The sequence below is a fragment of the Pogona vitticeps genome, chromosome 1, assembly GCF_051106095.1.
Source record: "Pogona vitticeps strain Pit_001003342236 chromosome 1, PviZW2.1, whole genome shotgun sequence".
In the NCBI taxonomy this organism is placed as follows: Eukaryota; Metazoa; Chordata; class Lepidosauria; order Squamata; family Agamidae; genus Pogona; species Pogona vitticeps.
In genome coordinates, this window is record NC_135783.1 from 334,107,044 (window position 1) to 334,132,332 (window position 25,289).

The 25,289-nt window shown below is 41.6% G+C and overlaps 1 protein-coding gene across 3 annotated transcripts in view; it reads left to right on the top strand.

Moving 5' to 3' along the window:
• The first annotated feature begins 688 nt into the window (after positions 1-688).
• The window catches only part of TUNAR (transmembrane neural differentiation associated intracellular calcium regulator), a 70,139-nt gene continuing 45,538 nt past the window's right edge, over positions 689-25,289 (top strand). The window contains exons 1-2 of one of the 3 annotated variants that reach the window (XM_072986626.2): positions 689-6,471; positions 20,453-20,747. In XM_072986626.2, coding sequence (XP_072842727.2) covers positions 20,631-20,747 — 117 coding nt within the window. In that variant the 5' untranslated portion in view covers positions 689-6,471; positions 20,453-20,630. Of the gene's footprint in view, positions 6,472-18,138; positions 19,906-20,052; positions 20,141-20,452; positions 20,748-25,289 lie in introns of those variants that run through there. The other 2 variants (XM_078383757.1, XM_078383756.1) reach the window with 2 other exon arrangements.

Consider the following 25,289-nt stretch of genomic DNA (forward strand, 5'->3'; position numbering starts at 1 on the left):
TTGGAAGCTTTTAAACAGAGGTTGGACAGTTCTCTCTTTGAGATGCTTTAGCTGTAGATTCCATGCACTGAGAATGGGCTAGAGTAAATGAGCATTGCATCTTCTTCCAGTTCTACAGTTCTATGACTCTGTAGAGACAGAGTGAAAGCAGCTTGCTCCCCATCATCACCTACCCTGGACTTACCCTGTTCTCAAACTAATAGATGAAGTTGGCCCCTTTATTCCCTCCTCTCTTTACCCATATAGGAAAGGAGTGGAAGAGAAACCAGTTCCCTGACTGAAGAACTATCTAGAGAAAGTCTTGTTGGTACAGTGGGGTCTTGACTTGAGAACTTAATCTGTATTGGAAGGCGGTTCTCAAGTCAAAAAGTCTGTAGGTCAAGTCTCCATTGACCTACAGTGCATTGAAAACCGATTAATCCCGTAACAGGCCGTTTTTGTTCCATTTTGGTTTTTTTCTGGTCTGTAAGTCAATTCTCAGGCTGCAAGTCAAACCTAAATTTTGCAGCCAGAGAAGTCTGTAACTCAAAAAGTCTGTAAGTCAAGGGTCCACTGTACTTCAGCAGGGGAACTGGAGATGTAAGAGGGCACAGCAGTGCCCAGATTATAATGACTAGATTATAAAGTTTGAAGGGGTGTAGGAGGTGATCTGGTCCAATCATAAGGCAAAATCTACCATGCAAGATGCAAATACAGTGGGGTCTTGACTTGAGAACTTAATCTGTATTGGAAGGCGGTTCTCAAGTCAAAAAGTTCTCAGGTCAAATCTGCATTTCCCATAGGAATGCATTGAAAACCATTTGATCCGTATCTGCTCTTTTCCGTCCATAGAAACTAATGGGAAGCTGCTATTCTGCCTTCGACCACTAGAGGGGGATATTTTGTTTCTTTTTTTCCTTAGGTCAAGAAAGGTTCAGGGAAGGCAGGGAAAATACAGTCCAGGCAGTCCAGGACCAGGCAGTCCGAAGACTGTCTCCCAATCCACTCTCTAAACGCTGGGAGGAGTGAGGAAGCAGACAGGCACCCTTTTCACTGGCCAACAGTTAACTGAAAGTTCAAATTTTGCACTTTCCCTGCCTCCCACGTGAGTTTTTTCAGTTTGTAACTCAAATCTAAGTATGTAAGTCAAGTCAATATTTTCCTATGAGAGTGGTTCTTAAGTTAAAATGTTCTTAACTCGAGCCGTTCTTAAGTCAAGACCCCACTGTACAGCAGTCCTAAAAGGTGACCATCCAACCTCTGGTTACCTATCTCTAGTGACAGAAAACTACTACCACACCTTCTACTGTTGACAGCACTTACCATTAGGAAGTTTCCCTTTTCATTCCTGAAATCTGTTTCCCTGCCATCTGCTCCCATTTGGTTCTAGTTCAAGATCTACCTTTCATAGCAACGGAGAATAAATCTCCATTGTCCGAGTGACAGCCCTTCAGATATACGATATGCTATCTCATCTCTCTTCTTCTTCTTCTTCAGGCCTATAACAATTAGCTTTTTCACTACTTGTCACCACTCAGAATGGCTCATGTGTTCAGATACAATGCTTCTTTAAAAAAAAACAGGTGCTGGAGGGAATGAAACAGATAAATATGGCTATCCTTCCTACATAGCTTACCTGTCAGTTAACAAAGCTATTTGGTTGGGCAGAATATTAGACAAGATGGACCTTGGCTAGATCCAAGAAAGCAATGGCTTCCTACTTACAGAATGTTGTTACTCTTTCTCTATCTATTCCTCCCCCCAGCCTGAATCAAGTATAATTATATCTTTAAACAAACTAGACAAATTAACACCTCTGAGTCAAGGACTTGAGTTGGAAAACAGTGTTACACTGGATGTTAAGAGCAATGTGTGTGTTTTATGATTGACCTGTTTTTCTTCCCACAGAGAGGTTTCCTCACAGATACAAACCTCATCCAACAGATTTGTAGATTAACCTTCTGTTTACTTTCAGTGACCCAACAAAGCATAGCATGCTAAAGGCAAGATGTGTAGCTGAGGAAAATCAGGTTCTATAAGAGACATTGTTTGATGGACAACCTCTGAATATTCCTATTGTTATTTAGTTTGATCCAGGTTATCCTTTAGATGACATAGTTTTCATAATTCAATAATGGCACTCTCATGAGTACCTCAAAAATTGTATACAAGACTATATTAGGGAAAACTGTATATAAGAAACATTCATATTTGGGAAGGATTTGTCCAGGAAAGATGTACATGAAGCGTGAACACGATTTATTTTGCTTGTTTGATTCTTTTTAGAAAATTGCAGTCGATACAGGAATCAATACTTTGAAGACCGATACTTAGAAAACTGCACATTAATACAGGAATAGACTTAATAAATGAGCATAATATACATGAATAGATTTATAAAGACAAATACACTTATAAACAAATACAAAACCAACATAATACATAGAAAACTGCAGTCAAATAGACTAATTAATCCTCTCCCATCTCTCAGTCACATTGGTAATAATTTCTCACAGCAGAGAATACATTATACTTGTCTCATCTACTTACATGTTCCTATGTATCTAATCTCTGAAGTGCAGTTATTTCCAACCACATAGGTTTATTGCACAGAACAAAAAAATGAGTTTTTTTATGAAAAGTGAATCCAGTTTTTATTTAACCTGAAGTTCATCTCAGGAACTGATTTTTTTAAAAGGAACACAATTCTACTTTCATGTTCAAGGTGAGAAATTACCTTGGAAATGGTTTGACATCTTGACTGAGATCAAGTACTGTTGGGCTGGTTTAGCTAAGCTGAATTGGCTCCTCAAATCAGAACTGTTGTGATTCCTGGTTCTGATCTTCACACTCTAAACACATGTCTCACTTTTAATTATCTTTCTTTCCTCTAATCCCTATGACAAGTTCAGCCTTTTTGGTCAGTGTGTCTCTTGGCTTGTGCACACCATGGAGATGTTCTTCTGGATTTTCCTGCACCGAAGGACAGTCATTACAGATCTGAATTAAGCAAGGAGTTGTCATCTAACCTCATCCCCAGGCAGTTTTAACACCTTGGGTTACTCTTTTAAAGTTCAGAATAAAACCTGGCATGGATTCACTGCCCCAGTGAAAGCAGAGTTTCTACTGCATGACACCCACTCAAAGAATCTTGGAAGTTATCACTCTACAAAAGGGATGGGGCTCTTATCAAAGAATGCCCAACACTATTACCTCTGTCAGAATCATCTTGGGGATTAAAGTGTAACTGTGTAAACTATGATGTCCAGTTGTTGCTAATTAATGAGGTACCAGTTCCATTCCTAATCATGTGCCACTCATGCAACTTGGTACACAACAAAAAATGCAGGCTGCCTCTTGTCAACTAGTGGCAACTCACGGCTGCAATTTATGCAATTACACACAGCATAAATCCCCAAGAGGATCATGACGTTTAATTATTCCTTAACAAAAACTGAATGTGCTGAAATTTGTAGTAGAGAGGAGACCCTTAAATTGCTCTGGATGGATGCTTCTGAAAATGAATTCTGTGTAAGACTTGTATGATGGGCATCCGACACTGGCTGCACATTTTCTACCAGTCCTCAGATGCAAATGGTGGAAACGTAAATCCTTGTTTATTTTGTTCTCACAAGTAAGGATATGGAACCACCACATTCTTCTCCTTACCTACAAGGACTGGCTGACAGTTTTGGTTTATCTCTATTCTCCTTGCAATTATGAGGATCCTTTTTTATTATTATTATTTTGCACAAAACTCAGTGATTTGCCCCAACTGCACGAAACCTGGAGCATGGCTCCTTACGTTTAGAGACATTTGACACTTCATAGCCTTGAACTGTGCTGTCTGCCTCTTCGTTTCAATTAGACAGTCCTCTGCTTACTGTGTGGCCTACTTTTCCCTCAAGGAGAAATGGATTTGACTTAAAATACAAAGACCTTAAACAAAAAAACAAAACAAAACAAAAAAAGCCCCAGCTATCCATTGTCTCTGCCTTCCCAGATGGTGGGGAAACTCACCAGGCTCTTAAATACCTTGTAGAAAAGTCTCATTGAGTTGAAAAAACTAATCTCCATAAGGATGAGAGGAATTTTACAAGCTTTCTTCACATCTCTACGCACTGGTCTTTTTCATACACCTGTTCAGTGACCAGTAGAGGTCAAACCAATCACATTGTCAGGGACTCTCCATAGCCACATGCTTCTTGCCCCGTTCCCCTTCTAAGGTGTAGTTTGTCTCCTCCCACCTGCTGTGATGATCTGCCCTTAACAGGGAAATAGAGACTCAGGGCCAGACTGCTCACTTGTCAGGCTGACGAGACCACCTCAGGTAACACAGTACTGGAGGATGCGATCCTGGTGCCTCTGCTACACACTTGCTGCCAACTGAGCCGGCTGCCTCCACAGACACTTCCACTAATAACCCTTGTCACCAAGGTCCTCAGAGTCGAAATGTTGCTCACAAAGCCTGAGGAGAGGCTGCCACACAAGGGAGGCAAGCAGGTGGTGGCAAGAAGAAAGAAAATGGTGCCGTTGTCACTCGTGCCCTCTTTGATTCTCTTCTCTTATGAACGTTGCCATGGAAGGTGAAGGGACATAGCAGAAGACGGTCGAGCTGTGGGACAACGTGTGCCAGCACTGCAGTTACAGCCTTATGACTAAGTAGATTGGGGCAGCTGTCTCAGGGAGAGATACTCAAGGAAGTGATAGAGCACCCCACCGTTTTTCTTCCTGAACTTGGTCCTTTGCCACTTCCTTTTACTAGAGAATAGAACCAAGCCTTCTACACAGCTTGCCCGGTGTTTCCCTCCTAAACTCCCCTCCTGTCTTGCAAGGTGATGAGGATGGTGTCTGACTGCCACTATCAAAGCATCATTCAATTGCTGATACAACTGAATTCTCCCATGGCAGGAAGGGTTTCCCATCTGTTCTTTAGCTTGGGCAGCAAAATGTCTTGGATTAGCCCAGAAGTGCCATGGTTTTGCCAGTTAAAAACTAAGACAAAGAGGAACAACATCATGTTCTTTGGAGGAGCAGAAAAACTCCAGCAACATCTCACTATTCCATCAGTACTTATGGTTTTATAAACACCACTTCTGGTTTTATAGGGAAAAACCCTTTATTTTTTTAAGGGGTTGTGCAGCTTGTTTTAAGGCAATATTGTTATGGCTGTGGGCCCCTATGACCAGTAATTGCAGTGGGAGGGGTACTACAGCAAGGGTCTAAATTTCATAAAAAGCCTTGGGAAGTATTGTAGGCCCTACACAATTTCTGGTAGAATTATGAGGTTCAGATATTAGGGTGCAACCCAGAATTCAGTTTTGTTCAACAGCTTCTTGGGCTTTGAACCCAATCTCAATTCCATCCAACAGCTTCCTGGGCTTTAAACAGATTCTTATTCACTATTTTGGATCCCCCAATGCAAATATTAGTAGAAGAAGCTTGTGGGCTGAACAGAGTCCCACTGTAGACAGAGTGTGGCCTGGGGACCAGAGGTTTCTCCATCCTTGACATTGGGCACTCTTCTGCTCTTTCACGAGAGTCTCTTTCCAGAAAGTGACACTAGTTTCTTTACTCACTAGCTTTATGATTTCTGCAGATCAGAACAAGAACAATATCTTGTTCATACAGAGAAAAAGATACATCGGCCAATTTAATGGTCTTGTCATTGCACCATAGCTGCAGTGCTTAAAAAATCAGCAGAAATAAATACAGATGTGGGATAACTTTGCCAGAAGAGCTTGGCTGATCTCGCAGATTTTGACTCCATGAGACAGATTTTGCTGGATCTGTAGAGTCGGAAACAACAGCAACACTCCCCTGAGGAGTATTAATTCAAAGCAATCACAAGCCGCCCATCCGATCCTGCTGTTCACTACTCTGCTATATGCTTCCCCCTCATCATTCCGTATTGCTTCTCCGACCAACCAACCAACCAACCGTTTGTATCTTTGCTTGCTTGCCTTGGTTTGTTTGAAGCCAGGGGCTCCCTTCTACTTGGAAAAATGAAAAGCGCTTGACTCGAGAAATGCCTGGGCATGTGAGAGCAATTTTTTAAAAAAAAAATCTTGAAAGAGTTCAGTTTCATTTGCTCTCTTTCTTCTGTTCCAAGTAGGCAGAGCAGAGCACAGTATAAATAGCCAGGGCTTGAATAAATACTGATTGAGAGATCTAGGCATCAAGGAAGGAATACACACACACACACACACACTTAGCAAGGAAAGCATCCGAGCAGTTTGCAAAGACTATTAATGATGTATATTTCTGACTACATCTCTTGAGGACTCTTGGGAAGGTTGGATGGATTACAATAATACTTCATCGGGGCTGCCGACTTCCATAAAGATCTGTCACTTACCGAGCAGGATAAGCGCCGGAGAGAATGTCTTTATTTCCTTGTAAGATAAATGTGAAAGGCTGATACACTGGAAAAGGATGACTCCTGGATATGCTGATGACTTAAACTTTTAAAATCTTCTCCAGCAACAATAGGTGAGTCTTAAGACTTCTTCTTCTTTTTTTTTACCCAATTGTGGTGGTGTTTTTGTTTTTTCCAAGCAGTGGTGGGGATGGAGGAGGGAGGTGTATGATGCCGTTTTTCCATTGTATGCTGTTCAAGTAGCTTGATGATACTTTCAAGGGAGATTTTTTTTTTTCATCACCAGAATATCACATGGATCATCTTAGCTATGCCTGTTTCAAGAACCTGGAAGCAGCAACGCAAACAAACACACTGCAAACCGGGATTGCACTTAGATGCTAATATGAGTAGTAGTCTTAAAATACCCTAGCCCATTTAAACCTGAAATCTTACTGATTTGGCCTAATCCCCATTGCATTTAGTGATGCTTACTTTTGAGTAAATGCCCATAAGATTGTATTGTATGAGTCTTTAAATGTGCCCCTCCATTTACTTCTTCAAAGTATATACTACATGTTGCAATTAACATTTTGCTTCACTGGGTTCACTCCTTAGAATTTTACTTCCTCGTATTCTGGCATTGTTGATAAGCTGAGCCGAGTATCTAAAGATGAAGTTTTCCTAACAGGTGTTACAGCTAATTTGTGTCATTTAAACTTGTGTTGTCATCTGAAGTCTGCAAATTCCAATGCATAAGCAGTGTACTAATGCTTTCACATGAGTTGTTATTTGAATTTAACAATGCTAATTAGCGCTTGCCTTTTAAAATAAAAAGTTCCTTGTGGTAAATAAAGAAAAGAAGTGGATTCATGCAATTCACAATATGAGTTGTACATGACTTTGGTTGTAAGGGGTAAATTTGATTTTTATTTTTTCAAAAGAGTATTTCAGTTATTTAGATGGCTGCAGGGAGCTTTTTTTATCATGAGAAGATTTTAAATGACTCTTAAAGGCTTAAGATGGATCTTTAGGGTCGACTTTAGCAAAATGGCTATTATGCCAGGGGCAGTGCAGAATGAAAGTTATTAATTTTGAATTCATAAAACAAGAAGGAAAACATACTTCTTGTGGAAAGCAAATCGACAAAATGCTGGGTTCTATTTTAGTTATGCAATTAGCACACAAGCATGCTGACAGGGAAAAATAATCTCTAAAATGTATGAATGGCTGCATGCTTAATTAACAGCAGACAGAGCTATTATCCATCCTCCACTGCATAATAATTTAGCATCCTGGCTCATGGAACATTCACATTGCAAAGCAGAACCATAATCAACAGTGGAAAGAAGGTGAGATGTTAAAAGGGTAAGAATTTAATATACCTCTAGAGAGAGTCACAGACAGAAGTCCAGGAGTAAATCTCTCTAGGTACATGTGTGTGTGTGTGCGTGCGCGCACGCACAAAGAAACAGAACAGCAGCATGGATTTGTAATATGTTGCACTCTCTCCATTAAGAAATCAGCCATCAAGAAGTTTCATCGTTTCATTCGTTTAGTCGTTTAGTCGTGTCCGACTCTTCGTGACCCCATGGACCAGAGCACGCCAGGCCCTCCTGTCCTCCACTGCCCCCCGGAGTTGTGTCAAATTCATGTTGGTAGCTTCGCAGACACTGTCCAGCCATCTCATCCTCAGTCGTCCCCTTCTCCTCTTGCCGTCGCACTTTCCTAACATCAAGATTTTTTCCAGGGAGTCCTCTCTTCTCATGAGATGGCCAAAGGATTGAAGCCTCAGCTTCAGGATCTGTCCTTCCAGTGAGCACTCAGGGTTGATTTCCTTCAGAATGGATAGGTTTGTTTTCCTTGCAGTCCAAGTTTCATTCAGCTGGAATTTGCCTGAGCTAGGTTTATTTCTCAATAAATATGAGTTTGGATTTTGAATAAATTCTATGCACTAATTGAATCAGTATATTTACATTGAAGTGTATGATTTTGATGAGAGACATTTTGCTCTAACCACATTTAAATTGACTATAGCTTATGTATTTGCTTACTTTCAAGATTGTGGGCTTGGAAGTCTACACATATATTCACTTAGGTATACTTGTGCAACTCTTTCTAGGCTTAGATTGCCACCTTTACATTACTATACTGGCAAATATCCTTCAATGAGCTGTCCTATATTTGTAACAATTAAAAACGAGACAGAAAAATTTGGTGAAGATGAAAATAGTGGCATACAACTGTTTATCAGAAAGGATGGATCCTTCAACAGGTTGATGAAGAGAGATCCCTTTACACTGTCTTCTAAAAACAATTTCCTAAACTCTGTCTTATAACGTTACCCTGAGAGTAAATATATATTGGAGTGTTTTTTTTCAAGAAACTTTAGGAACCTCAATAATATTATTTGGCACCAGAAGAGAAAGGGCACAGCAATCATTGGTGGTATTTACATAAGTGTCCCAGCTTTTAAAACACACTTTTATTTTGGGGGGGGGGGTGTTGCATGGTTTATGACATACAATAATCTTTTATTTCCTGGAAGCTAACCCAAAAGTGGGGGGAGGCCCCATTTCCTTTTTTTAAAGAAAGTCTACAATATGGAAAATATTGATACAAAGTCACTTTCCTGATCACATTTTAAAGTCAATAATGTCTATTGTTAGATATCGGGCAGCTTAATTTAATAATAACAAATTGAGATTATGTCATTTTTGTCCTTCAGTAAACTGTTGTAATTTCTTTTCTTTTTTTTTTTTACTTTGTCCTTTGGGTGTATATAACCAGTTCAAAACTAATGTAGGTGTATTTATGCAGTAGTTATAACTATTAATTTGCTTAGCTTACTTGAGAGCTTTTCTTATTTCCAGCTCTAAATCTGTTTACTATTAAAGGGATTTCATCCAAATGATCACTCTTGAGATTCAGGGAATTTGCAGGCTGCGTGTTCTGTGTTATTACACAGTTGTATAGGAAGATTATCTTTTCCCAACAAGATTTAACACCAAACAGAGAATTTGTGAATACATCACGATCTTCCATTCTGCAAATTCATTTGCATTATACATGCATATCTATTTGTTCGTTTGGTAACCCCCCCCTTCCCCTATATCTACCTGGAAAAGAAACAAAGGGAGCAATAATTATAAAGTTTAATTTAGCCCTGAAGGCTCATTTTAGCCCATTTATTATCTTATAGCTCCCTCCCACCCTAAGATTATTTTTCTTTTAGCATGGAGTGGGGCTTCCACCAGCAGAAGTCCCGCACATGGAGTGAGATGCACATTAGAAGAAACAGGATGTGACTGAGGATAAAGATGACTAGAACACTATTTCCCAAAATTAGCATTTTTGGACTGATGGAGGTGGAGAGACATCTCTGGAAAAAATCTGAAAAGCTAACCCATCCCCACACTTAACAATTTTGGCCCTGTTTGGGGAGCATCTTGGGATACACCTCTTGGTTTTGTGCATTACTTCAAGGAAGGTGATGGTGCATGAGAGCTGAAAAGCTGGGGCACCCCCTCAACTCCTTGACCCTTTTTGTTAATGTCAGTGAATGTGTGAGGTCTGTGCCAGAGCATTCTCCGGTGTTGCAAGGCAAGGGAATGGAAAGTCGTTCTGTCCAAGTGCCAAGTTTCAAAGAAGTTCACAAGGCCTGCATTCTATTGGAGAGGGGGCAGAGACCAAAGGGTAAAACCAAATGGGCATTTCAACATTCTCCGAATGGAAGAAACAGAGCATCACCCAAAGATGATGGCATGAGGAAAGAGGGCCAGAATAGGATACTGGGAGGGATTTGTTCCCAGGGCCAGAGGTTCCCAATCTCTGGTATAACAAGCCTTGAGCTCATGTTGCTGATGGGGCAGTGCCCTCATAGCAAATTTGTAGCAGATAAACTACTTTTGTGTCGTCAATATAAGGAACCAGATAATATGCTACGTAGCAGGTACACAATATCCACCAAATATAATTCACCAAAAGTATTTCTCAACCCAAAGGCACTATGACTTGTGAAACAAAGAGTCTCGGTTTTATTTCCCCCCCCCATGCCAAAGCAGTTATGTAATAAAGGAAGAAAGGGGGGAGAACCAACTCTTCCCTCTCCTTTAAAATGGATGAATGGCCAAGCCTTGCTTTTTCTGTTAATGGCCATGTGGTCAAGGGAGGGCTCAATACATGTTTAGTTCAAGAGGTATGGAAGCATACATCATCTCCTCCTGAACAACAGCATAGAGCTACATGAATGATATTCAGGAAAACTATAATAAATACCACCCTAGGTTTTTTTAAAGCGCTAAAACCTATGTATGGTATATTTGAACAAGATTAAGAGGCATGGTGCTAGAAGAAGGGTTTTTAAAGTCTTTCTCCTTTTAAATTTGCTTACAGTATTGTTTAATATATTGGCATGCTTTTAAGTATTTGTGTTGAATGGGGTTTTTTTTACAAATGGGTTTAGTTTTATTAGATTATAATGATTCTGTGGTTGAACTTTTTTACTCGTTTTTTTATCATTTTTATGCCCTTTGGGTACTACTTAATATTAAAAAGAAAAAGCAGGGTAAAAATATAACTACTCATGATAATGATCTTCCTGTTATTTTTCTAGTGTAAATCCTACTCTCAGAAAGTATGTGAGACAAAACAGGGAAATGCCATACAGAAATTTTCATTCTGCCTTGTACCCCAGGCAAATAGTGTAACTTTTACAATGAGAGTTTGATAAGGAAAACAGATTATGGGAAGGTTCGGCTGCCCTCCTCCCCATTAGTAATAGCTAGTTTTTGCTTACTTTACACAAATTTTAACTTGATGAGGTTGTGTGTATGGATTGCCTGTATCCTATCTAGTATATCAGCTCACAAAACATTGCAAAAGATGTCCACAACCAGTTCTAGCATCAAAGCAAAAAAGCTAAGTGTGGTGTTTATAAACTGTCCCATAGTGCTTAAAGTTATGTCTGGGTGGTTTATAATTAAATTAAGTAGGCTATACATTGCCATCCTACGCCCAGCAAGTTGAGTGCCAGAATCAAACCAGGTCATGAGCAGAGTTATCCCTGCAGTACTGTAGTTTAACCACTGCACCCTGAGGCTCTTCACCTCCACATCATCTCCTTGTGCAAACATCATGGCGATCCAGTACTCCAGATCATCGTGGAAGTAGCACAGACTGAGTGGACACTTGCTGGGCATGAGCAACTATGAACAGGGCATCAGAACATCACAGAACTAGAAGACTGAGTGTGTAAATTAGGTTGACTGAATCTGGTTTGGCTGGTTGAATGAAACGCATAGCACAATAGATAAATAACTTTATAATATGTACATATACAAGTAACCTTGTTGTACTTTTGCAAATTTTGATCTGCAAAATTACAATGTAAATCAATATTACAGAGTAAATGGAACTTAAAAACAAACCTTTGCTGTACTTAACAGCATGAAAAATAAATCCAATGAATTTCTCATGTTCAGGAAATATTTGTTTTTCTGTGTTTCATGATAGAGTGTTTGATTCTGTCAGTTTCTATAAGATGTCCACAATGATTTGCTTCTTTTCCAGTCTGGCAAGATCCAGTAATAATACAAGATAACAGAATGCAATGGCAGCTAGTGCTTCCAAACACTGGTGCTACTGCATCCTCAAAATCTACCTTCTTTTCCTCTCAGCTTTTTGTCAGCCGAGCCAAACATCTTGGAACCAATTTTCTTCTTTCTTTCCTTTGAACTGACCCCAACTGTTGTATGGCATTCCAAGAACTTACTTAACTTACTGAAAACAGAGACACACGACTCTTTAGAAGCAGCCATGTTCCAAGTAGGAAACTTTTGACTCCTTTGGAAGTTGGTAGAGATTATTCTCAATAAGGTGAATAAGGGCAGGGGAATTTTCTTTAGAATAATAATCTTATAACTGCGGTGCTGGATCAGTGAGTCAACCCCCTGTCAGGGAGGCTCAACGGAGAATCGAATTCCCAGCCTCTGGCCCTGCAGCCCAAGATCTGGCCAATCAGGGCACCAACTGAAGACCAGTTCTTGAACATCATGGACTCTTGACACCAAACAAGCAGTACTGCATGCTAAAGGAAGCATCCACTTGGTAAAACTATTTATTGGGCTTTAATTTGGCTAAGACCACTCCCTTCCCCCTTCCATAGGCTTTTTCAGACTGTACCCATTTCCAGCTAAGAAGCTACCATGGTCTCAACATCAGCCATGTCACTTTGGGACGTTGATAATAGCATTTATATGTGGAACTATCCACATGATTTATCATCGAAAGCTCACTGTTTGTTTTATCGTTTTTGTTTCTTTTATACAATTATATGAATGATCTCCACATCTTTCACTTCAGCTGAGAGGCCAGTGCAGACTCCGACCACATACACACATGTACCCAGCAGTGTCTTCTACATGGTGGAATAGGCACTACAGTTTCATCCAGTTCCCTATTCCTTCTGCAGCCACCTCTAGGCAACCTACATCTTCTCTAGGGTTGAGATGAGATGGGTATTCACAAAATTTCATGGTCTCCCTCACCCAACACCAGTGAGTTTTGTCAGCCTTTCATGTACAGTAGACTCTCTTTGACTTTAGTTGGTTTGTTGCCTGTTATTCCACACATGGAACTGCCACCTTCTGTGCAGCTTAATACCCTTTCTGGTGAATCTCGCACAGGAAAGATGCCACTCTGTGCAAGAATTACTACGGTCCTGTGCATGTTGCCATTTCTCTTCCCCTTTCCATGGAAATCCTGAAGAGGAAAAGGGCCTCTCTGCACAGCCATATTAACAATCCTATGCAGTTCAGCATTTCTTCAGTCACTTTCGGTACAACCCTGAACAGGAAAAATGCCATTCTCTGCAGGAATTGTAATAATCATGCACAGCGTGACTCCCCCACCCCCAGTCAAAACCCCAGAGGACTGCAGAGAAATCTTGCCAGTTTTCCTGTAAGAGTTCCTAGGGAGAAAGGGAAAATGCATGCAGAAAAATCTCATATTAAGAGAAAACCATGGTTAGGAGAAATTCTAGTTGTTCTTCTAGCATGAGATCCCCATACTTACTATAGGAAAGATTTTGAGAAAATATAGTGAGCTGTGGGGTGGGGTGGGGACAGATATCAAAAGGGATATAGACATTATTTTAATCATTTCCTGTGCAAGTATATCTGGCTGCAGATGACTTCCTGAGATTTCTCTTTTTGAACTCTTAAGTCTGGTTCACCTGAACTTGGGCTTTTTTCTTAAATGTTGTTTATTCTGACCTTTCAAAGATCTGTGAGAAATTTTGCACAAAAAGTACAAAAATGTGCATTTTTGCTAATTTCTTCCAATGCATGTTTTGTACACAATTTTACCTTATAGGCACAACTTCTGCAACAAACATGATTTTCTGTGTTCTCCCTTTATTCAAACCTTACGCCCAGCTCATCTGAATCTGAGCATTTCCGAGTCTTACATTTATATTTCACCTCTCAAAGATTTGTGAGAAAATTTGCACAAAAAGCGCAAAATGAGCATTTTTGCTCATTTCTTCCAACGTGTGCATTTTTACATAATTTTGCCTAATATACACAATTTCTGCAACATACATGATTTTAATTGTACAGTGCATAGAAGTGCAATGTATGCATTTTTAAAGAGACAAATGTAAGTACTCAATTTCAAAATTCAGAGGAGTGCAAATTTTACCCATCTAATCTTTCTCCTAGCTAGAGCTGATCAATTAAAAGTAAATGAGACTATACTATCAAGTTGCTGCTAACCTTTGGTAACCCTAATAAGTCTTCCATAATATCTGACATATTTAAGGAATTGCTTTGCCTATGCCAACCCCCTGGAGGGTTTCCATGGCCAACCAGGGTTAAAACCCATATCTCCTGAGTTTTACTCCATCCACTACACCATGCCGCAGCTCAGCAATAATAATAATATTCATAAAATTTATTTAGACCATGATACATTTGTCGCCGTATTATCAATTTTTCTGCTAATTCAGCAGTTGCAACGAGGATACAGTACATCTATAGTCAGTGGAGAACTATAAAAAAGCATCCTGAAAAAACATTCTAGGAATGCAGTAAAATTAATATGGATATTCAATTCAGTGCTTGCATTGTGCTTAATCTACCTACTGTGCTCTGTGGTTTGTTTAAAGGGTTATTTCACTGGGTTTTCAATTGCTTTTTTAAAAAAATTCTCTGGCACTTTAGCGGAAAAGTAGGTAATGATCACTTTAATCAGTCTTTCAATAAACATACAAGCAAATAATGCCACAGAACTATGACAGTAAGAAAAGATGCAGCTGTCACCTCTGTTTTTATCTGTGAAATGTGGAACTGCTCCATGGGCTCATTTTAGGCAGACGTGTGCTGAGGTTTTTTTTCCCTCCAAAATGTTTCCACCACTTGTGGGTCAGGCAACATTCCCCTTGCACTGCCACGGGTCTCAAATGTGGAGTATTTTCTTAAATACTGAAGCAGAGTTATTCATGTGAAGTAATAACATGATTCTTTGTTTAGGCAGAGCGCCTTTTGCTTTGCCAGTGAAAAATGCGAAGTCTTTCCTTCAGGTAATGCATAGAGATGGGCACGAATGAGCGTGCAGCAGTTCCCAGCCTTGCTTCCTCCAGCAAACATCCACTCAGGGGCAATGCCTGGAGGAGGTAGGGCAGGGAAACACTGAACACCTGTTTGGCCAAGAAAGAACCAGCATGAACCACCAGTTTGGCAGTGCATCTCTGGTACTCAGCAATAAGGAACAGGGTAGTACCTCTAAATGGCTTCACTCTCAGGTAGGCCTGGAGTATAATAGCTCTCTTTTTAGAAACACAGAGACCATCCACAATGAGCATTTGTTTAGCTTTTGCTGCGCCCACAATACTGGTATTGTATAACCCGTGGTGGCGCTTTGGGCTAAACCACAGAAGCCTGTGCTGCAGGGTCAGAAGACCAAGCAGTCGTAAGATCGAATCCACGCGACGGAGTGAACGCCCGTTGCTTGTCCCAGCTCCCGCCAACCTAGCGGTTCGAAAGTATGCAAATGCAAGTAGATTAATAAGGACCACCTCGGTGGGAAGGTAACAGCGTTCCATGTCTAAGTCGCACTGCCCACGTGACCACGGAAGATTGTCTTCGGACAAAAATGCTGGCTCTATGGCTTGGAAATGGGGATGAGCACCGCCCCCTAGAGTTGAACACGACTGGACAAAAACTGTCAAGGGGAACCTTTACCTTTACCTATCCTGCTATCCACGCAACATGGAGCTGAAATTAGTGTCAATAGAATCAAAGCAGGACAAAAAACCTACCGTTTTCTGGGGTCCTTTACACCACCACAGGTGTTGGGGTATTTTTGTTTTGCTTTGCTTGGATTTCCTCTTGTGAAGAATCTAATCAGATGGACCATAGTACTGCATAGTTCTATACTGATCTGTGCACTTTGCCAGTAGGGGTCATTTGAGGATGTTTCCTTATAGCCTTTGTTTTCCCCTGAAGATCAGTCTCCACTCCTCTGTGCCGTGTGGATGGGAAAAGCAAGTAGAGAAGGGAGGGGAGAGTGAAGTAGGTGGAGAGAGGGCAGATAAGACAGATCAAAAGTCAAGGCGGTCTGTGTTGGGAATGATAGTAAGGAAGCAATCCCAGGATCGTGTGGACAACATACCAAGACGACTCAGTACATCACAGTACCTCCAGCAACAAATACCCTCCAATTGTGTGGACACCAATACTAGGATGATCTATTCATATGCTGGAATATGAAACAAAACACACAGAACATCCAGAGACAACACTAATGAAAGACAGGTGTTAAGATTTAGCAACTACATGGACTGCAGCTGACTCTGCCATGAGACAAAATGAGAGAGCTGCCAGAGACAGATTATTTAGAGCAGTAGTTCCCGATCTTAGGTAACTCCGGTATTTCTTGACTGCAACTCCCAGAAGCCTTCACCACTTGTGGTGTCAATCAGGATTTCCGGGTGCTACAGTCCAAGAACACCTGGGTTCCCCAAGGTTGAGAATCACTGGTTCAGAATGTAATTGAAGAGTAGCAATTTTGTACATATTTATTTGATTATTGTTGCATTAACTGCTGGTAAGCTCAGTAGTTTAGATATTTAGGCTGCAGAGTCAGAGGTTTGAGAGTTTGATTCTCCAATGTGCCTCCTTGACAGAGTCTGGACTCGAGGATCCATAAGGTTCCTCCCACCTCTGCAGTTCTAAGATTATTATTTAAGATTATGCCAAAAGAGGGAAAGGTACTGAAATAACTGAAATAACTAGATCTACCAGAATATAACACCATCTTGATGTGGAGGAAGAAGGGAGGTCACCATTAGTTCGGGTACATGAGCCATGATGGCTGAGCTACTCTGGCTGCCATGCTTACATTGACGCACCACTGAGCTTCACGTAGTTTGCGCAAATAACGTTTTCCTTTCCTTGTGCTGACAGTAAGTAAGGAAGCATATCTAGATGAGTTCAGCAGGACTTTGTCTTTAACTTGGAATGTTTAGCAATTTGTAATTTTTCCCCCTTGTTTGTATTGTGATTTGATATGCACAGCCGACTGGGGTAGCTCAGTGGTTTAGGTCTCTGGCTGCAGAGTCAGATGTTGGGAGTTCAATTCCCCACTCTGCTTCCTGTCAGAAGAGCCAGCCGGTGTAGCCTCGGGCAAGCTGCACAGCCCCAGGGCACCCCCAGAAGAAGGGAATGATTAACCACCTCTGAGTATTTGGTACTTGGAAAACCCTGAAAAGTGTTGCCGTAAGTCAGAATTGACTTGACAGCACATTATTGATATTTAATGTACAGCCTGTCAAGAGCAAGGTTGAGCATCCTGGGAAATCTAGGAGCCAACTTGGAGGGCAGCTCCACCTTCAAACACCCTCCCACCCAATTTCTTAGAAAAATGGCCTTTTTCTTCTGAAAAAAACAACAATAACAATTCCTTGGCACCCTCTAGTGGCCAGTTTAAAAATATTATTGGGGAAAAGTTTGGGATCATAATATGTACCACCAAGTCAATTCTGACTTATGGTGTCCCTTTCCAGGTTTTTTAAGGTTGAGGATACTCAAGGGTGGTCTACCATTCCCTTCTTCTGGGATTCTGCAACTTGCTCAAGGCTACAGAAGCTCTTCTCCCTCCAGGGTACACAGTGGGGATTCACTTCCAACCTCTGGCTCCATACTCAGTCACATAGGTGAAACACTGAGCTATCCAGCCTAAAAAGTTCTAGGTCCCTCTGAAAACCTGCCAGACTTGTCCTCCATGATTCCAGACATCACAGGGCACTTCTGAACCCTATTTTTTGTTCAGTTTGGGGGCAATATGAGTGTATGTATTTGGAGACATGGGGGGGTGTTTCCTGGATAGCCGAATATGGAACTAATGGCAGCAGGTTTTTCTCTGCTCCTCTAGAGCAGGGGTCCCCAACCCCCGGTCTGCGACCTGGCAGCAGTCCACAGCCTGGGCAGGACTGGGCCATGGACACAGATCTTCTGCCCCCCCCACGAGCGCTCCCCCACAAGCGTGACCTGCACATGCACGTGAGCACATTCTGCTCTCTGAGTGTTACACACACCCCTGCAAGTGCGGCACACCCCCTGCGCATGCACGTGAGCACGACATGCTACTGTGAGCATGACATACACCCCAAGCATGACACGCCCCCATGAGCATGACACACACCCCTGCGTGAGTGTGCCATGCCACCCGGTCCGTGGTTGGTAAAAGTCATGGACTGGTTGGGGGTTAGGGTTCATTCATGGCAGGGGCGGGGTGAACCAGCACCAGGCCACGGACCAGGGGGTTGATGATCCCTGCTCTAGAGGACAGAAAAGTTATGCAGTTCCCACAATCCTCTGGCTGTAATGGAAGGCTGATTCTGGGAGCTATATTAGCAAAAAATAACTTTTTCAAGTTCTGAGTCTCTCTCCTCCCACCCACCTCTGTGCCTGATCATTTTTAAGAACTGGAATAATTCAGAATTGGGCTCCACAGAGAGGAGTATACTTTGTTTTCATGAATGGAGTCAATGGGGGTAGGAAACTTCTAGTCTGGAGCTGACACATTAATACTTTCTCCCATATGATTGGATACCCATTCAACCTTGCACAGTTGCTTTGATGGGCTAGGGAGGTGAGCAACTGCTTGTTTGTGTGTTTGTTTATAGGATTTGTATGTCACCCCACTTAAAAGGAGCCATAATTTGGGTGGTCATTACAATATGATATAAACCCTAACCCTTCAACCACCATTGCCCCAAAAAACATAATAAACAAAGATAACCCTCAAACCGATAAAAGCAAACCAAATGAACACACAGGATAACACACAATGACAGTGACAGCTTTCAGGAGGAACAGGGTCGAAAACTAAATTAACTGAGGGGCAAGATATCCTTAAAGGCTTCCTTTAAAAGTGTGGTCTACAACTGTTTTAAAAAAAAGCTCTGGAGAGAGGAGGCCTGCATGATCTCTAAGGGGAAGCCATGCAGAAGTGTCGGGGCCACAACTGAGAAGGCCTGAGTTCTAGCTGAGGCCTTCTTCACCTTTCTTGGCCCACAACAGTGAGGCCTGAGAAGACTGGGTAAAATGGGCAACATTTCTGTGGGAAGGAGGTGTCCCATAGGTATTTGCACAGAGATGCAATGTAACCTGCCTCTGAGTCCTTGCAGTAGATATAATGTACACACTAAAGTGTACCACCATGAATTTGACCCAACTCCGGGAGGCAGTGGAAGACAGGAGGGCTTGGCGTGCTCTGGTCCATGGGGTCACAAAGAGTCAGACACAACTAAATGACTAAACAACAACAACAAGACATGCACCACATGTCCATCATTATGATAGGCCTCTGGCTCTAATGTCAGATACAAAAATTGTTGAATGCAGAGTGAGAAGAATCATAGAATCAAAGAATAATGAGATTGGAAGGGGCCTAGAAGACCACTGAGTCCAATCTCCTGGCTCAGTGCAAGAATCCAAATCAAAGGATATCTGCCAGGTGGTTGTCTAAATTTCTCTTGACTGCCTCCAGTGTGGGAGCACTCCAACAATCCCGTCGGTATCAGTGCGAGCTCTGCATCACTGTTAGCAGGATCATAAGGGATGCTTCGTGAAGTCCTACCGTGAGAGTAAGAAAGACAGGGCCAGCCGTGGGGGTGGGGAGGGGAGAAGTGTGAACCTTTCCTTGTTCTGTCATCCAAGTGTATGACTTCCTCATTCTGTCATCCAAATGTATGACTTTTTCCATTCACAAGACAGAAAAGGAATAGAAGGCTGGGTTAGCACACAAACAGACAGACGAGACAGATCCAGGGCAGCCAAAAGTGGATTGTGTGAGAAGTGAAGCAAGCTTGCAGAAGAAGATCAGTGGGGAGAAAGAAGCAGCTTCCGTTCGTTCTGCAATCCTCCACTTCTTCGTAGTGCTGTTCTGCCTGTGGTGGAGAACGCATCCATGTGGCTCCCCAGAGTTAGTTGCTCAGCAACCAGAATCAATTAGTATGCTCTGCAGAAAGAGAAGGGAAAGCCCAAGCTCCTGTCCATGAGAAGGTAGGGCAACCCAACCGTCCTCTGCATCTCTGTCCTCTTACTCCTTATCTTTCTGGACCCAAGTACTTTGCACTGTTTCCCTTTTTGAATTCAGAGTGAAAAACCCTCTCCCTCTGCCCCCCCCCCCCAATAACAGCTCCGGGACTGAGTGAAACAGCCTGTGGCCTTTTCTCTTTAGATGGATTTGACGTTCTGCTGAATTTATCACCTCTCTCCAAATGCTTTCCCGCCAAAGGTAGACTTTCTTGACCAATTAAGGGAAAGAGAGCAGAGAATAATTTAAAATGTTCTGAAATGTGTGTGTGTGTGTGCATGCATTCTTTTAAATGCTAGTTGAAGAAGATGCAAATTTTAAGCGTTTAATGACAAAAGATGCAGAAATTGTAAAAAGTTTATTTGTTAGAAAATAATTGCTTCACTGCAGGTTGAGAGAGAGAAAAAAGGATTGCACCAGAGAATGGAAGAATGTTTTCTGTCTTCTTTAGAATAACCATGTCAGAGGTTTACTAATATTTTCTCTCTCTCTCTCTCTCCTTTCCCTTTGGAGCCTCTCTGATGACAGCACAGATCTGGGGATGAAGAACTTCTCCGAGCTGATCGGAAATGGCATTCCTGAGCTGAAACTTCACTGGAGGAAATCTCCCTGCCCACGACGAAAGGAGGATGCACTTTAAGGCGCTGACTTCTGGTGAAAAATTCAAGCCTAGAGAAAACTTGTCTACTTGATGGGGAAGGATGGGCTGGACAATCCTCTTCACGCATTCCAAAGGGAATCCGGATGCCATGCTGGGCTTAATCTCTGCAGCATGTGTTGTGATTTTCTCCTCCTGATGCACTGCGTGGTAAGGCCATTGCTCTCTTTGCACAGAATACAGTTGATAGGAAGGCTGCTTTTCCCTTTTCAAATGAAAGAGCATGCAAAGCAATGATCTTCTTTCACTCCTCTGTCTCACTCAATATTCGGGTCCTTACCAAGGGTCCTAAAAACGTTTCTTCTGCTAATCACTTCCTTTTTCTTTTCTTTTTAAACAAAACATTAATAATTGTTCTTTTTTTAAAAAACTGTATTTTGAAAACAGAGTTTAGATTCTGGAGTCAGTCAGTCATGTGTTGGTATGTTTCAATTGTTTCCACAGAACATAGTGTATAGGTTGTTGTGGGTTTTTCAGGCTCTTTGGCCGTTTTCTGAAGGTTCAGAACATGGCCAAAGAGCCTGAAAAACCCACAACAAACATTAGCTCCCAGCCGTGAAAGCCTTCGCAAATACATAATGTATAGAATTGCACCCTACAAATGGGTGGTTACTATATAGTGTCGGGTTAACGTGACTGTTTTAAAGCAGTTGTCAGCAATATTTTTTTTCTCAGTAATTTTGTATTTCTGCACTGACCAACATTTGTAAAAGTTACTTTTTGAGATTACAACTCCCAGAATGCTCTATGCTATGTGGTCCCTAGATAGGCTGGTTAAATTTTTGGGTCCAAGTTCTGGAACAGACTAAGACAATAGGTTTTGTACTTCTTTGGCTTTCTACTATCAAACTTTGCTTCTATGGACAATGATAGAAAGCTGGCGTTGAAAACACAGCCTACTTTTTTTATACCAATGAGCCAGTCCTTGACCCTTCCATTATTTACTTTGCCCCATTATTCTAGGGTCCACGTACGCCTATGATTTCATGGCTAAAGCACTGTGTGGGAATCTGTTGTAAGGATACACATTTGCTGCCATTTCTGTGACTGCGGCAGTAATTTGTGATGCGTTCCCTATAATGGAAATCACTGGGAAGTGCATTGTGAACTTCTGATAAATGCAGTACTCTTTCTCCAATGATCATTTGATTATAGATTGTACATATGGGGAAAGTGGAAAGAAAGCAACACTGTGAACCATCCCTCCCTTTTAGCTAGTTTATGAGAGCAACTAGTCATAGAAGCTATTGAAATAACAGCTTTCTGAAAAAACAAACTTCTAGAGAAAATGGGGTTTTCCTACCTTAAGGCTAGAAGGCTGAGCAAACAAATCAAGAAGTAAGCCTCCTTAACACAAGTACTGTATGTGTATTTTGAATGACTCTGTAGGGTTTCCTTTCAGTAAAGAAATATATTGTTCCCAGTGGTATGTACCTGCTTTAGAATATTTCCTAAATATTTCTGAATTAAAAACACTTTTTAAATTGACTGGACTAGTAAGACAAGAGTAGACGTTTAATATCCCATGCTAGGTGTTTCATCCTGTACAGAATGATTTTTTTAGACATAGAGGAAGACCAAATCTATATAGTTTCACATGAGCTTTAGGGATATACCTTGAGAAATTTTAAAATCTTGTACTGACAATGTTTCAGAAAAATTCAGAATGGCCAGTCATCAGGTTGTAATATTATATGTTTCTTCGTATCAGTGAGGAACTGTAGTGTAAGCACAAAAGACATGGAAGAAAACTTGATTGTTCTGAAAACCAGGGCATGAATAATAAAGTCAGAACAAAGAGGGAGTAAGTGGAATCTCTAGTTGAAAGGATCAGGATCTGGAAATGTTGAGAGGTACAAATCAAACAGCAGCCCTGATGTCATGGTGTAGTCAGGGAGTAGGACAGTGATTCAGAATTTCTCATTTTACACTGAGATAAGGGAGGGAGGAAGGAAGAAAAAAATAAAGACAAGCACAGATGAAGTCCACTTTATAAGAACCAATAGTGTGAGTGGACTTGGAGAGTGACAGTAGCTCAGAGGCAGAGTGAGTGCTTCAGATGCGGAAGGTCACTGGTTCAATTCCCAGTATTATCAGTTTCAAGGAGCAAGAAATAGCTGCTGGGAAATAAATCTGCCACAGACCATGAAGAGCTGTTGGCATCTTGGGTAAACAAAAGTGGGATAAATGGAAAAATGGAAGAGAGGCAAAAAGCTGGCATTGCTGAGTGCGGAGAGTTGGCAGCATAAAGGTCCATAGATAAGGAACTGGGCAGGGTTGTGTATCATAGGATGTTTGGGTATGCGTGAAATTCGCACATAGGCCTATACCCTTTGATAACTCATTGTGCTGACATGACACTGATGAACAGGCTCTGTTGGGGGGGGGGGAAATTGCTCTTGGGCAAATGTCACAAGTCCAGTAGGTACAGTGAAGAAGAGCAAAGTGTGGCCTTCCAGAGGTGGTGCTTCCAGATGGAATGAAATCTCCCATGTAAAGGTGCTGCTGCCATTATCAAATGGCAGTATGTTTGCGTGAACATTTCTTTAGACATAAAATGATGTAGGATGACGAATATAGGTGTTAACCAATGAAGAGAATGGCCACAGGCACTAACAGATGTGGCTCCCACGTCTGTAGCCGCAGTATGGACAAAATAATGTTGGCCAGACCTTTGGTCTAGATGGGTGGGGTAGAAGTCCAATAAAATAAATAAATAACAATAAATGATCTGTACCGTATGAAGATTGCCATCTTGCAGTATTGCAAAGATTAGAACTGATCCATCTAGTAAAGCTTATCTTTCTACACCCCGTTATTAAAAGTCATTAAGAATCATGGTTAGAAGTTGAGAATTTAAAAAAAAAAAAAAAAAAAACACCAATTTCCAGAATCCTCCAGATAGAATGTGCAGTGACCATACTTACTGGGGGATTCTGGATATTGTAGTCCAAAATGTCATCTACTTGAATAATTCTATCATTCTAAAAATCCATGCAGCCAATGGATCAGCTGACCAACCTGGGATCCGCTCAGAGTTAGGCAGATGGAAAATTTGGTAGGGTTACACCATAACAGGTTGGGCTCCAGATGGCCAATTAATATGTGGAGGGAAAAGAGGAATTGCACATTCTGTCCCTCTCAAAGTGAATGGATATGGGTTGTCCATAGGGACCCTGTGTGCAAGCTGTAGAGAGACTGTGCAGCTTGCCCAAGGCCACCCAGGCTGGCTCTTCTCCCAGGAGGCACAGTGGGGGGGGGGAATCAAACTCTCTCAACCTCTGGCTGTGAAGCAGCACACCTAAACCACTGAGCTATCATATACCTCGTATCTAGCAAACAAGCAAACATAAAATTGGCATCAGTTTCCATCCCTTGCCACCATGTTGAAAAATATGTGAGGGAAGCTGCAGGGTGCGAGGAGCAACCCTACTGCACAACAGTTGTGCTTCTCCACTGTCCATCTATCTGGCTAGTAGGTGCAAGGCCTTTATATGTGTACATGAGATGTGCGCAGTATTTTTCAGTACGAAAGGGAACCCTGTTGTAATCCAGATACTTTGTTCTGCAGAGGAACTTTGCATGCATATACATTAAGCTTCTTAATTTGCAGAACCGGTGCTTTGCTGTGGCACGGATGGGCCTGTGAAGGTGGTGGGACTGAGAAAAGGCCCTCTCCTTAAGATTGTAAAATTGTAGGAGTGTTGTGATGCTTCAAATAACCTGGACCCCTCATGGGGTTTGGGGCTATGGTGGCTATGGAGCATGACAACAGGGGGTCTTGCTGAACCACTTGCTGCCTAGTGGTTACTCCAAAGTGGCCAGATAATAGGATAATAGGATACCAACACAAATTCTATCAAATGGGGAATGCACATTTGATAGAATTTCAGAGGACAGAGTTCTGACTCCAGTCCTCTGAAGATGCCGGCTACAGAGACTGGTGAAATGTCAGGAAGAACAACCTCCAGAACATGGCCAAAGAGCACGAAAAACCCACAACAACCAGTGGAATGCACTGTTTGTGGAATTTACCGTATTTTTCGCACCATAAGACACACTTTTCCCCCACAAAACAGGGGGGTGGAAAGTCTGTGCATCTTATGGAGCGAAGAAAACAGATTATATTTTCCTATTTTCTTCTCCTAAAAAATTGGTGCGTCTTATGGAGCGAAAAATGTACTTTTTTTGAACCACCCTGTGACTGTTCTGGTAGGGTAGGGGTATTCTGGGTGGTGAAGTCCAGAAAAGTAACTTTCCCACCTCTGATTCTGCAGTTCGACAATCCTGATCCTGGTGACTGGATATAGCCATAACAGTTAGCGCCCCTTACCTGCTTTATCCTCTATGAGTTTGTCTACTCCTCTTGAGAGCCCCTCTTGTCTGACCTACCATGAAAGACAGAATTACAGGTAACTGCCTTCCATCTGACTGGACAATTTGCAATAAGCCCTGAAGGCATTATATTTTTTTCTATAAAGCGACAGCCGTAGTATTGGGATAAAGGTGAGTGCAAATTTCAATGCAGTTAATTTTTTAGCAAGAAATTTCCAAAATATGCAAATATCTGCAAAATAGGAATCGAAAGAACTTGAGAGGGAAAAGAAAAAAAATGAGATGAGAATTTTTTTTTCATCTAGGGCTTTAACTCTTTAAAGGGCTTGGAACTCTGCACATTCAGTCATGTTAAAC